Genomic DNA, 14713 nt, shown 5'->3' with positions numbered 1-14713 from the left:
ACAGAAAACTACTTCTAGATCTAGAGCTTGTTTCCTGATGCGTGCAAGCTTAAAGATACAGCATATATGGAAAACGAGAAGCAAGGTCCATACCAAGCAAAGTGTTCTGGACAGAATAGCTATTACTGACCCATCCAAGAAGGCTTTTTGCGTTTGTGAAGTGCTGTCATCCTGTTCTTTGGGAAATGCAGACATTTTGAGAAGAGCAGCACCATTATGGCAAGACCAACACCAAATCTGCAGAAAGACATTTACCAGGTGATAAAAATTGGTAAACTGTCCTGTACAAAGTATTGACTTAGGTGACTGATTACAAGAAATCTCTCTATGCTGTGCTTTATTAAATTTTTAGTGTATTCAAACCCGTCAGCAGAAGCAAACTTTACATCTGCACCAAAACTACATGCCTCAGTACACTGTGTTATCACCTGCAAGCTGTAAGTTAAGCTTTATACATGCACAGGGAAATATAAAATCTCAGATTAAATCAGAACACTACTTTCTCAACCGTGTTCATAGGTGAAAAAAAATGATCAAAATATCCATGGCCAGATTATGTTGGAAGATATGCCACAGCAAGATGGTTCTTGTAACTAACTGCTATATTAGCCATCTGTTTCTCCACACCAACATAGTAGTGTGTTTCTTATAGTATTTCAGCCTCAAGATAACTCACAATAGATACACAGCCATGCCTTTCCATGTGAGCTACACATAAAGGGTCATCAAGGCATATGAAGTAAGATATTAAACGAACTCCACAACTGAATCGGATTGCACAGTTGAAGGTATTTCTTGCAGCAAGTCTGTCCTTAAAGCTTCTTACCTTTACATGTAATTTCTTGACTCACACCTACTGCTTGATTCTCTCAGGTTGATCTTTAAACTCTCTTTGAAACTGGGAGTCAGAAACATTTTCATCAGGAATACTACACAAGTCAAATCAGGAAGTTAGAGTTCTGCTACCAATTTACAGTAGCCACAAGGTGCAACCTCAGAAGGACGCAGAAAACCTCACAACCATCAAGAGTGGAAAAAGTGACTATACTGGCCTTTCACTGCTGTCTCAAACTGATTTAATATGCTCAAGCTGTTTTGACAGTAGGTCCCCAAAAAGGACTTGGAAATAATTGGAAGAGTTCTACAAGGTCTCTGAACAATGCAAGATGCAATAAAAAAAAAAAAAAATCACTTCTGTTTTTGTGTAACAGCCACTGTAATTTGTCTGGTTGACTATCACAGAAAAAGTGAACCTAAGTATTTTGAACTTTGCTATCTGAAAGGACAAATAGGATAGGACAGTACAGCATTGTCTTCTCCATGGACTGATTAATTAGAGAGGATGAAGTGAATATTGTTTTCTGTGGCAAACTTGATGAACCTGTGGCAACTAAGGTAAGACCTCATAAGTGAGGTTATTTTGCTCCGTTCTTTCTATCTACTGGTTCTTAAACTCTGATAAGAGTTAGTAAGCCAAATCCAGTTTGCTACAGGGCGCAAACCAGTATATTTAACTTCATTTTCTGTTGAGACTGGTAGAACTAGTTTTTCAGCTAGGCTACCCAGCTTTGTAAAAACGCTGCATCATCATAGCCATAGTACTTACCAGCACCCAAGCTACACAACTGAAGGTATTCAACTATGTCTGCACATTCATGGTGTTCACTTCAACATCCAAATAGGATTTCAAGCCCTACATGCTGCCCCAGCTAGATGCCAGTCAGTACTCAGTCTCATGAAAAACAGGCTGGTGGATAGACAGACTAATAGTGTGGTAAGACTATAGGACATTAGACATCTGATAAATGAGAGGGCTGTGAATCTCCACTTTCCTTTACACTGTTTAAGGAGAATACAGAATATTTTGAACATCTCTCCTTCCAGCATCTATTTCCCCTTCTATAGATGACTAGGTGTCTGAGCTGTAAAAAACAAGTTCTAAAAATAATATGCGTAACATCTGAAATGCTTGTTGAAGTTATGTCTTCTCAGTACGATTTCTTATTCTCAGTCATGCATATATACTTACAGGAATGCCTCTGCCTTCATACTTCAAGATACTCTCTTCAGAAATGCATATGGGAACAACAAAATACAAAGGCAGCCTAAGATGAAATAAAAAAAGAGTTTCTTGCACTTAAACTGAACAAAGAACAAGCCCCTTTTAACAATGGTGAGAGTTGCAGCCCACATGCTAATTATATATTACTCTTACAGCTACAATCATCCTTCCTACTAGATAATTATGTTCTCAACATCCTACACTTAGTTTCAGCTGGATAAGGTATTTTCTTCCAATCTTGAGCTGCTAATTACTTTCACTACAACATCCCCCTGCCTTTCCAAGCCTAAAATTAAGTCCTACATTTTATTATAACATCTAAGACTGTTAAGACTGCCTTGGTTCTCTCATTCTTCATTGTTTCAGAAGAATAGATAACTAGTTCTTTTTCCATGCCTTGTAAGCAGTTTGCATCACAATTTAAGGATGTCATTCAATACATCATGAATTTCCAGTATCAGCCACAACTATGTTCAAGGCCCACAGAAGCAACAAAGATAAGTACTTAACCTCATCTTAGGTCTCTCAAGACAGTTCTAGAGTAGTTAAGACTTCTTTGAAAATTGGTGTTTGTTTTCAAGGTCTGTAAAACCTTTCAAGACTTGATCATTAAACAACAGTAGTACACAAAACCTTCTATACATCCTAATGGGTTCAATGACAGATATTACTTCGCTAAAATGGTAGAAGTATACCATCCACTACACTAGAGGTAATGCAACCTAACTTCCATCAGCACATTTGCAGATGTACTATAAACCAGTTACTCTTTCCCCACCCAGCCCCCCACCTAAAACAACAGAAAATTTGAAGTGCATGTAACTTGAAATTTTACCAGAGTAAGGGTACAGAACTGAGAAAATGTGGTCCCAAAAAGTAAGTATGACAAAAGTGTATGTACCAGACCTACATATTTTCTGTTCCATTTTAAGGTAGTATTCTCTACCCCTGGAGCTAGTCAAAGGTTGATGGACCAAGGTCTTGAGCAGCCTGACCTAATGTTGAAGTTAACCCTGCTTGAGCCGGCATTGGGTAAGATGACCTACTCGAGTGACAAATCAAAGTACCCCATGAATCAAAATGGAAACCAGATCCTTAAAAAAATATCCTGAACAACTGTGTAATGCTCAGCATCAAAGGTAGCACCGACTTTTACAAGTGTTAATAGTGAACTTTGGATATACATCTCATTAACCAGAGCAAGCTTACTTTTCAGAGACTCTGTAACCTTCATTGGTAGTCACTGCTTTGTATTTCACATTCCCTTTGGTCCGCTCCAACTCACCACGCCAGTCCTCAAGAGTATCAAACATCACAGTTTGGTTTCTTCGATCTGTCAGAAATCAATAATTTTAACTTTGAAGACTATCGGTATTTCTAACATGAAAGCATTCCTAAATCAAGTAGTTTTCATTAAGGTAAGCAAGCAAAACCTCTTGTGTACGGAAAGCCTCAAGCCAAAGATAAAATGCCTTTGTGCAACACACTGCTTCTGTCTGATCTTTAACAAATCTTCTGTCAAATACTGCTTTAACTAATAACTTCAGGAATAGTTTTTCCTTCAGAAACTGATCAGTTCTTACGGAACTTCCACACAGTTGAGGCTGTCCTCACATCCAGCCTAAAATGCAGGATGCTGTGTCAAATAACACTGTGTACTAGCGCAGCTGACTGGCACCTAATACAGACTTAATTCTACACTTAACAGCCACATCAAAAGCCTTTCTGCAATTCAGATACTGCATTGAATTTGAAGTTCATTCTTTCTTCACGGATAGCAGTTTTGCACTGAATAAAACATTCCAGGCACTTGATAAGAGCAGAAATTTTATTACAGCAATTCAGATTCAGTCTTAATCATTTCAGCTGAGAACTTTTGCTGTAGTTCTATTTAGCCACCTCAGCAACAGTTACAACAGCAGGTTGATTTAGCCTCAGACCCTGTATAATACCAATATAATTTATGGAGTAACGCCAATTGTTTTAGATACCTGTCACAATTAAGTATCCTGCAACATCAGCTAACACTGGAACAGCAAACAGAGCGAGAATTTCCACAGAAGATACAATGGCAAGCTGAAACTCTCCACTGTAAGATAAGGTAGATGAAGTATTTACAGCTGGAAACAGAACATTATTAGTGAGGTCTAAGGGACCAGTTAAGATTTTAAGACTATCAGACCACAAGAGGCATAAAATCCAATTTCTATGATCTACTTGGTTTGTCCTGTTAACAACGTTGTAAAGAATGAGACCTAGGCATTTATTATTGAAGACTGCTCTTAAAATATGAAGATATTCTGGCACATCACTTCAAAGTTGCTATAAAGACTAGGTTTCTCCCACATTTGCTTAGTCTCTACCTGGAAAAGCTTACTGTTTTTCTGATGTTTTCAGTTCAAACTGAACACCAATTACAGATGAAGCCTGCAGAGACGACCTGAGCCAGCAACATGCCATTGCAGTAAAGACAAACTCTTGGGCTGCATTAGGAGAACCACTGCCTACAGGACGAATGAGGTGATCACTGTTCTCACATCAGCACTGGTAAAGCCATGCCTGTAGCACTGTGTCCAGCACTGGGCTCCCCAGGACACAAGACAGGCATAGGCACGCTGGATGAAGTCCAGTAAAAGCCCATTAAGATCATTAAAGGGCCTGAAGCACCTGCTATGAGGAGAGACTGAGAGCTGAGATCATTCAGCCCGGAGAAGAGAAGGCTCAGCACAGACGCACACAGGGGCAAGCTATCTTTCCAGTGTGTATAAACACCTGACCGGGGGCAGAAGCAGGGAAGCAGAGTAAAGAAGATGGATCTAGACTCAGTGGTATCCAGTGACACGACAACAGGCAGTGCGCACATGCTGACCTACAGCAAACCCCATTCAAATGTAATAATAAACTTTGTCACTATCTGACTGTAGATAATGAAACAGGCTGTCCAGAAATGTTGTGGCGTCTCAGTTCTTGGAAGATATTCAGAACTCACCTGCACATGACCCTGGTAAGCTTGCTGTACTTAACCCTACTCTAAACAGGGGCAGCTGGACAGGAGCATGACTACATGGTCTCCAGAGGTTTCTCCTAACCTCAGTGATTCTGTAACTCCTTGACATCTTTTGTTAAGTGTCCAGTTAATATCTTGGGTACATCAAAGCCTCCCTCTGTGAAAGGAATAGGCACTCCTTGTGCACTAAGACTCAGGTTCCTAATTCAAAACAGCACTATTGCCTCAGCTGAAGTCTGAACCATGAAGCGCAAAAAAGTGTGCTGACAAATTTTTATCTTGAATTCTGCAGCTTACTGCAAAATTAATTCAGCCAAGTTTGATCAAGTGGGAAGATCAGGTAATAAGTTAGCTATAAGAGCAAGTCAGATGTTTACTGGAATCTTGCTATGCAAACCTATGCTTTTTCTGCAGTTGCCCAGGAGAAGCAGACTGTTTGCAAATAAGAGCAAAAATGGAAATACTTTGTCAGATGCCACTGAAAATGTAATAATTTAAGAATTAAGAGTAGGAAGTTTGGTTCACTAAACCAATACAGAAAAAACACATTGATAAAATAAGCAAAATATTTTCTAGATGAGAGCATCTAGTCAGAAGCACATGAAAAGTATTTGCACATATTGACCATAGTAAGTGTTTAATCCAGTAATGCTATTCTTGCTTGGAAAATTTCTGCATTACTACATTGAAGGACACAGAAACCAACAGCTGACAATTAAGAGATTTTTTTAGCAGTAGGTCTAACAATGTATAACAAGAGAAAAACGAATCTGCTGAGGCTACCTGCCAGCAGGGCAGAGTCATAAGCTGAGGACAAACTCGGTTACTAAGCATCCCAGACTGCTTAAGGAACTACCAGTATGCAACAAATAAAATCAAAAATAGAAAAACATTTACCTGTGTTGTTTGGGGCAGCTGATGCATAAGAGAACAGAAACAAGCGTTTAAGCAGCTTAGGAGTCTGGCTATGATGAAGTATACCACTGACAATCTACGAAAGGACCAAAAATTAACACCCAAACACAGACTACCGACCATCAGTGTAAAAAAACATGATTTTTTTTTTACCCCCCTCTCAAAGGTTTTAAACAAAACTGTGCAATGTGTTCTATCCTCACCAGCTGAAAACTGAAAACTTTTTAAAAAGCTTCCTCTGCTGCCTGCAAAACACTTTACCTACTTGGCTTAATGAGAAGTATTCAACTTCCAGAATTATTCTTATTATTTAAATAGATGTAGTAGACTCCTAGTTTGGAGTTCAGATTAACCTGTCAAAAGAACTCAAGTTGTCAGGAAAATAACTGCTTTCATATGAAAAATGCTGAAGTCTAAAATGTATAAAATTATATACCACAAACAGAAGAGCTTTACAAGTTTGCCTGAGCTGAAGCTAATTTCCTGTAGTACTCTAAAGCTCCAGTTTTCTTCAAAGAGCCAGTGCATCTGATCTTTTTAACTGCTACACATAATGATGTTCAATGAGTAACATCAGCTAGAAATCAGTGTCTTTTATCTTCTTTCTGAATTGGGAATCATCAGAAAACACTCCAGGTGTGAGGGATCTCTCAGGATTAATTTCATCCTTCACTCATCTCTACATCTAAACACCCAACACTAAGCTTAAAACAGCAAACCAAATTAAATTACTATACTTACTCTTTTCACTTCCTCTTCTTTTGTGTATCTCAGGCAGAAATGAAATACTCTTAGGTCTTTACAGTAGATAATTAGCTTCTCTGGGTATTTTCTCAGTTGTCCAGTTAGAAGTTTCTTTTTCTCATCATAAACTGCAAAATTAAAAGTCTAAGTAAATACTAAAAATAACTTTGCCATCAGTTGATAAAGCTATTCCTGTTTGACTTTTCAAAATGCTGAAGAAACTAATCCAATCTCAAGTTTTAGCAAGTCAAAACAAGCATCCTACAACAGACTGGTAAGCTCTTGTGCTAATGCACTCAACTTTTTTTTTGAAACCCACTCAAACTACTTCTTGCAAGGCAGAAACCAAGCTTGCAGCAAGCCAGCTGCTCAGTGATTATTTCTGTTCACATTCTCACTGCATAGTAAGTTCAAAGTTCTGAAATGCATAAAGAACATAATTTAGTTGTTTTGCTAGAGGGGAAAGTCCCCAAAAACCTGAGATCATTCTAAGTTCCTAAAAAAATTATTTATTTTTAATGACCTCAAAGTCCCCATGAGAGCCGTCTGTTCACTTCTGTTTGAGGATGTATCATTTCACAACTTCGTGTGCTGCCAGCTAGGCCACTGCATATGAAACTAAACAGCGTCTCACAACTAGCTTCCACTAGTCTCCCCCTAGTCTACTCCTTCAGGAAACCAGATCACCATTCATAAACACTCTGAATACTGTAACACTAGTCCAGAGTCAGGCTTCTCAACAAAGCCTTCCTCCTTACTTACAAATTACCAGCCCCACTCATTTACCTTTTTTAGCGACGCAGGCTTACCTGTAAGCCCTGCTGCACAACACTCTTAGATTTACTTGTAAATTAAACCCTCATTTTCTATCTCCTTTGATATATGGAAGACATCATGAATCTCGTAAAACAAAGCTCCCTTAGACAAATTAAAGATATTGTTTGTGAACTTGCTACCTGTACTGCTCTGCTGTGTGATTGCTCAAATGAAGTGAATACCTCCATATTTGTAGAAATAGTTGATATCCTGGAAGATCCTTGTGAACCAATCTTCATCAGAGATTTTTCACAGTACACTGCTTCGAATCATCGCATTCTAAAGAAATTGTTTTGCCTGTCCCAGCAAGATAATTAAAATGTAGCTTTGACAAGCTTGAGGGATAAGACTGGATTATGCCAGATCTCTTATCTGTCATTTCATCATTAAATGTAATTGCAGCTGTTTTTTCCAGACTACCCAATCCTAGTTTCCAAAGTGACAACTCTGTCGGTTTTCTAAAAAGGATGTGTACATGTACAGACAAAGAGCACCAGCACTGCAAGACACTCAGAAGTGAGGCATGTTAAAAGAAGAGGAGAAAGCTGACCTACCTCCATAGATCTGATCTACGCATTGCAGGGTTATGTCATTTTCTCCTACGATCTTATTCTTAAACTGCTGCTCCTAAAACAGGAAAAAAATTCTCAGATAGCTCACACTACTAAGCAGTAGCACCTTCTCACAAGTAAAGGATGTAATCAGTATTTAATTTAGTATCAGCATTACTTCTTATCCTTATAACCTGTGTAAAGTAGAATACTGAAGAACAGTTATTAAAATACAGACAGATGCAAGTTACATAGGCATAGTTTCTAAACTGCAGATCCAGTTTTATTTAAGTCTCAGCCATGCTTGAAATGTAGATAGAGTTCTTACTTTTCAAACAGCTTTAAATCATGCATTTCTCTATTGAGAGTTACTTTTCAAACTAGAATCATTGCAGTAAACAGGAAATACAGTAACTTCCATGACAAGTTTCCTTGCTACAGGAACCTAGCAGGAAATAAAAGGTCTCTTAAAAGAATAAGTATCCCAAGAATATTCCAACATAACAGCCAGATTTATCACTGGGTAAAATGAAGACACACACAACCCAATTCTCTTATCTACTGTTTTGGCAAACTTCAAGCGATTTGGAGCTCTCTTCACTTTTCTCATTCCATGAGCTCAGAGTTAAAAGCTACATTTGAGTGATGCCACAATTAAACATTGTTACGTTAAATCTTATTACCACAAGGCTGATGTATACTACATCAGCAAATTACATTTTGCATGAAGACAGCTGTGAACAGAGTTAACCCCATTCAAGTTATTTCCGAGTCTGTATTACACAGAATCACAGAATGTTAGGGATTGGAAGGGACCTCTGTGGGTCATCTGGTCCAACCTCCCTGCTGAAGCAGGGTCACCTACAGCAGGCTGCACAGGACCTTGTCCAGGCGGGTCTTCAATATCTGCAGAGAAGGAGACTCCACAGCCTCCCTGGGCAACCTGTTCCAGTGCTCCCTAACACTGAACTTTTGTTAAGAGAAATATAGTTGACTTGGCATGTTATAAACCCAAGACTTCAAGTTAGTGATGGAACAGAAATTAGCACGGTCACTATCAACTCTAGCATAAATCTCACGTGATCTGTGGAAAGGGCTCTGCAGCTTTGTCCCAATTAATTCTAGGAGGTCCAAAAATCCGTATTTGAATGCAGAAGCCTTAGTTTAACATTTAAACTCCCTGAAATTTTACCCCAAGAAACTTACAACTACAGTTAACATGTGCCAAACCATATGCTTCTAATTCTTCTTCACTGTCAAGATCACCTTGCACTCAAGAGCCATATACCACGCTCTCCTCCACTTTCATCACCTAAACAGACCAGACTGTTTCAGATGCTTAAGCACACATTACCATTCCCCTTTGACAGTTCAATTTGAGCAACTAAAACAAAGAAAACAAGATTCAACTAATTTAAGATTTGGGGACTTTTTAGCTTTTTAATGTTTGCCAACTCAGTAGTACCAGGTTTTTAAATCTTGGCAGTCAACACCTGATTCTGAATGGAATAATTCAGAGCTTTATAGAGCCACACAAACAATTATCTAGAGCATTTCCACTGAATATCAACTTACTCAAGTCTTATGCAGCCCTGAAAGGGTTCTGTAGATGTAGCCCAAAGTCAAATCAGACATACGCTATACAACTTGAGAAACATGTTTGACATTCATGCTTTTGCAATTGCTACTAGATAAGCGGTCAGAAATCTGGTTTGAACAAACTGTTAATTTAATTTTCAAAACAATTCTTGTAACTTAAGCTTCACTAAATTACCAACTCACAAAGTATAAAGGTATAAACTATGTCTAATGTAAGGCTTGCACTATGTTTACTCAAATAGTCATTAGAGCCTGAGGAAGGATCTGCACAGATCAAGCACATGCAGACTGGCTAAAACTAGTCTGCAGCTATTAAAACTTTCTATAAATCTGTATTTATTCTGTATCCATACATAAGGGAAAGATACAATTATTTAGTCAGAGACACTATATGTCTTCAGAGCCTGTTTGGTCATAATTAGAAGACTTGTCTTCCTACATTATCATCTGAAGCAGAATCATCATCAAGGAAAGCAATCTTGAAGTTTGTGCATACAAGTTTCCCACAGGTGCCACGATTTGACCCATCTTCTTGTATGTACTTGTATACTGTGCTTGCCTCACAAAGCAGCAGTTCACCTGTATAAAGAAACATTGACTTGCAACAGAACTGACATTTATAATTTAATTATTTCAACTGTTACCTTAAACTCAGCATTAACTTTCAGCTTCTCGTTAACTATACGCCCAAAGGTATTTCATCACTGTTGTACAAAGAGACTAAGATGCAACTCCTGCAATCAGTACATTAAGAGCCTTCCAGATCATTAACATTACTCAAGATGGACTGAACAACTGCACACACCGAGGAGTTCTTTAAGCAGCGGTACCTGTATCACGGCCTACTCTAAGTGGTAGGAGAACAGTGCGTGGAGTTGCAGAGAGCAACCATACAAGTGTGTACTTGGAAAAAAAAAAGCCCACTAAAGAGTAGTTAATATAGTCAATAAACAAGTTGAAAACTGTTCCAATTTTCCTTATTGCTGGACTCTAAGATTGCTGAAACATTTGGTTGATTATTACCAGTTCATCATAGTTAATTATTCACAGCTTTGACTGGAGGTGTTGCTTATTTTACAGGCCCGTGGGCTATTTTAAAGTTCTCAAACACAAGTTTGCATACATAACGGTCAATTAAGTTCCAATATTAAAATTAGCAGAAACTGAACTTCAAGTTTAAGACCGTAAAAACAGGTTATCATAGGTATAACCAGCCAGAAGTCTTGGTGTTTCCTATAAAGTGCAGAAAACCCAACAGAACAATACTAGTTCATTCTAAGCTTTTATTTGTATTTTATCTTGGCAACATAACCTTGCCTGATCTTGGAAAACTTTTTTAAAAAGAATTGTAAATTAAAAAAAAAAAATCTTAGTGAATGAGGCATCAAAAGGTGTAAGTAACTCACAGTAGAAACAAAGCAACTAGAAAGTAAGTTTCCACTAGTTCCTGGTCTTCAGTTGCAAAACAAACAAAACACCCACCCAACTGTCTTTTAAGAAAGTGAGCAAACTGCAGTATAGACAGTTCTCCACATGCAGCTTACCTGAAGATATTGTGCTCTATAAAAACGTCGATTTTTATCATTTTTACAGCAACCCATGCAGATACAGCTATTTAAAACATTTCAATGGGTTGTTACCAAGGCCTCAATTTTACTACTTGGCACACTAACGTCCTATGACTGCTTGCTGCAGACACAGGAATATTTAAATATTGCTTACATTATTATTTTTTTATTATTTATTTCCAAAAATACAATATATAACAGTTACCTGGTAATAGGCGAGGATTTACTTCCTTTTCTATAGGTTCCTTTATGTGCACTTCCTAAAGAAAGAAAGAGTAATTATTACTTTGCAAAGATCATACCTTCAACACATGTTGTAAAGAACAGCACCCTCCCTCTTAAATTCCTCACATTCTAGCAAATAGGCAAATCAAAATTAAGGAAAAAACTTCCTAAATTAAGGAAAATAAGTTTGCAATGTACTCCTTCCACTAAAGGTCTCTCGTCTACTAGCTGAACAATTAAGTCAGTGGCTTGACACCCACGGTGTCAGTTACACGCAGCTGCGAACACAAAAAAGGAAATACTTTGTTTGTACAAGTAACAGACAGAAATGAAGCATTACCAATACTTCCGAAGTTCTCTCAGCATAGGTAAATGGATAGGCATAAACTTAGTATTACAGCACCATCTCCCAGAGTTCATTCATAAGTTTTTCCACATATGACTTCATATTTGTTTCTAATGTACCCTTGACACTTTTTCAAGTTTCATCCTTCACTATGTGTTTCTGATTTTCTTACATGTATTATTGCAATCAAAGTACGAAAGCTATCTGAACAGTCCTATGAAGCCTAGAGGGAAAAGGATTTCAGAATCTCAAAGCCAAGAGGTAAAACCAGTCACAGGATATCCCTTAGTTTGGACCCAAACTGCATAAACCAAACCTATTAAATTCTCAGTATCACTTATTCTAGCTTTGAGGCACTGATGGCTGGGCCGAAAGACTATTAAACTAGAGGACATGCTACATACTTCCTGCTCAGCCAGTTCAGAACTTCCTCCTCTGAGTTCGAATCACTTCACATGCATTGGAGTCTTTCTGGAAAACTACTAGTTAACTGGAAACCCCCCTGGGCACACTGCAGTAAGTAAGCTAATTTTAGTTTGTCATCAGCATCCAGGGTCAGATATTGCACATCAAGGCAAGCAATCAAAAGGAGACATAAGCCATAACAGTTTTGCTGGATTAAATGCAGAGAAACAAAAGCCCCTGAGAGCATAAAAATAATCCCCCTTTGCCATTCATATAAACACTTGCTCTCAACACTCAGAAGACCCAAACAGAAGCTTGAAGGCTGCTCTGAAACATTAAAACCACCAGGAAACTATGTCATGAGAACAGCAGAGACGCTGAATGCAGGCTGAGATGAGGCAAAGGTTATAAAAGGAAAGTGGTGGCGGTGTGAAGAAAGAAATCTGTAACTACAGTTGGCAGCTAATGCAGAAAACAAAACACAGTTTGCTGCCTTCGACTTCTCAGTCTGCACTTTGTACAAGTAAATTTTAATCAAAGTTCAAGCTTGTCAACTAAGTAAGTTACTATGCAAACACAGCTCAAGCTGAACATTGCTACATTCAGAAAAGAAATACACACAGTTTCTCCCAGTGCTGTCTCTTTACCACCAGCAGCTCTAAGCCAAACTTCGGATTTACTAGTGCCTGTATAGCTATGCCTTCTACTATCACCATTTGTGCACAACTAAACACGACACTGTTTGCTCACAAACTATGCGCCAACAGTCATTGCTACAGAACAGTAAAGCAGTATACCAACTAGGTGTTTTCCCCAGTAACTTTTACTTTGGGAGATATCAAAAGGCATGCTTACGTATACACACCGCTTGAATGTTCATATTTATTGCTGTAAGTACCAGTTTATCCTAGTGTTGGCAGATAAGACCCGAGGGGAAAAAAACAATATGACCCCAAAAAAGTTTTTTGAGCTTACATCTATTTGTTAAAATGCAATTAAGCTTTTGTAACAAGAACATAGAGGCAAATAATTCTGAACAAGTGGTTTGGCTTTTGGTGACAAGTTAAACTGGCTACCCACTAAAAGGAACTAGAATTTTAACTAAATAGCATCACAGCAGAACAGAGACTTCAGTCAAACACAGAGATGGGCTTGTAAAGTCCAGTTTCACTCCTTGTTGACAAAACCCCACAGACACTGAAGTGCTTGCTATAGGCAGAATTCCTGTAACATAACAGCTTCCAAGAGCTGAGTCTCCAGAAGAGTTATATTTAAAAGGCATCGTTTATATCCCCATAATAAAATTATGAATTTTAAAGACAGTGTTCATTCATATGCACTAGGGTTAGCTAGAAGGCAAGCCATGAACATTGCTGAAGAATCCAGGCTACCGCGCTCATTTTCCAAATGAGGATATTAAAATATATTAAATTCTGCTAACACCACATTTTGTATTTGGCCTTTTAAGAGAGAAGGCAAAGATCTTTACGAAGAAAAGTTGTTAACTCATCGTGAATCAGTGCAAGTTGTGTAGGAACCCATAAGTTTAGCTAATATCTCTACTGTCTTTCATTTTTCTAATGGATTTCGGTTTTGGGGCCACACAGATCTTAGGACTAACTTAAGGGCCTGCTGACACTAAAATGCATGCTCCTCAACACCCCTTTAATCAGTCATACAGTTCATACTCACCCACCCACTCCTTTTATCCCTGGGTTTGCCTGACTACATGGTGAGGTAATTTGGTTCATAAGATCAGCTGGAAAGTCTGTTCTTGTGCTACATTTGGTTTTGTTGTTACTGCCTATTGTTAGCAGAACTGGCTCATCAACAGGTCAGATGAGCAGAGAAACAAAGGAAAGGGAAGCAGCAGAAGCAAGTCTCTCCCTTTCCACAAGCTATTAAACCTACTCAGACCTCAGGAAACTTCACACTCCGACCATTTGCTGAAGTTAAGCATGCACGCACTTCCCATATATGCCCACTGAAAGCCATGCACACCTCTAGATAGGTACTTCTTCATCTGCAGCTTCCCTGTTCCGAACGGCCCAGGCAGCATCTTGGCACTTCTTACTCAAGGTGCTCAGGAAACCCTACCACCAGCAATAGCTAAAAGCTGATGCCCATAGGACACCACGCAAATGAGGAAAATTAACTTTCGATTGCCTCAGAAATGACAAAGACCTCAACTTTGCTGAAGGTTTTAGAAACTTGTTCTTCAAAGACGCTTCCCACCCGTGTGCTTACCTTGTGCTACATTCCTTTTTCCAGGTTAAACAGTGGTAGGCAATATAGCAACACCCAAAATTTCCAACTGTAACAGTACAGAGCACCAAACCATACCACAACTGCAGGCTGACATGCAACACCACACTAACCCCTAACACGTCATCCTTCTTGTTAGTTCGAACCAGCTTCAGCTGACAGCACTACAAAACCATGAAGTGCCAGGTAAAGAGGACACCGTGCTCCTTG

The 14713-nt window shown here is 38.7% G+C and overlaps 1 protein-coding gene across 1 annotated transcript in view; it reads right to left on the bottom strand.

The window, feature by feature from the left end:
- The window catches only part of MTMR12 (myotubularin related protein 12), a 34444-nt gene that overhangs the window by 14641 nt on the left and 5090 nt on the right, over nt 1-14713 (bottom strand). Inside the window, exons 2-9 of the mRNA XM_075411222.1 lie at nt 11468-11522; nt 10134-10273; nt 8099-8171; nt 6726-6856; nt 5967-6060; nt 3272-3395; nt 2030-2105; nt 131-237 (exon numbers count right to left, since the gene is read on the bottom strand). Of these exons, the coding sequence (XP_075267337.1) occupies nt 131-237; nt 2030-2105; nt 3272-3395; nt 5967-6060; nt 6726-6856; nt 8099-8171; nt 10134-10273; nt 11468-11522 (800 nt within the window). The remainder of the gene's footprint in view (nt 1-130; nt 238-2029; nt 2106-3271; nt 3396-5966; nt 6061-6725; nt 6857-8098; nt 8172-10133; nt 10274-11467; nt 11523-14713) is intronic.

This window comes from Opisthocomus hoazin, chromosome Z, assembly GCF_030867145.1.
Source record: "Opisthocomus hoazin isolate bOpiHoa1 chromosome Z, bOpiHoa1.hap1, whole genome shotgun sequence".
NCBI lineage: Eukaryota > Metazoa > Chordata > Aves > Opisthocomiformes > Opisthocomidae > Opisthocomus > Opisthocomus hoazin.
The sequence above is the reverse complement of the archived record's forward strand: the minus strand, read 5'-3'. Positions and strand labels throughout refer to the sequence as shown.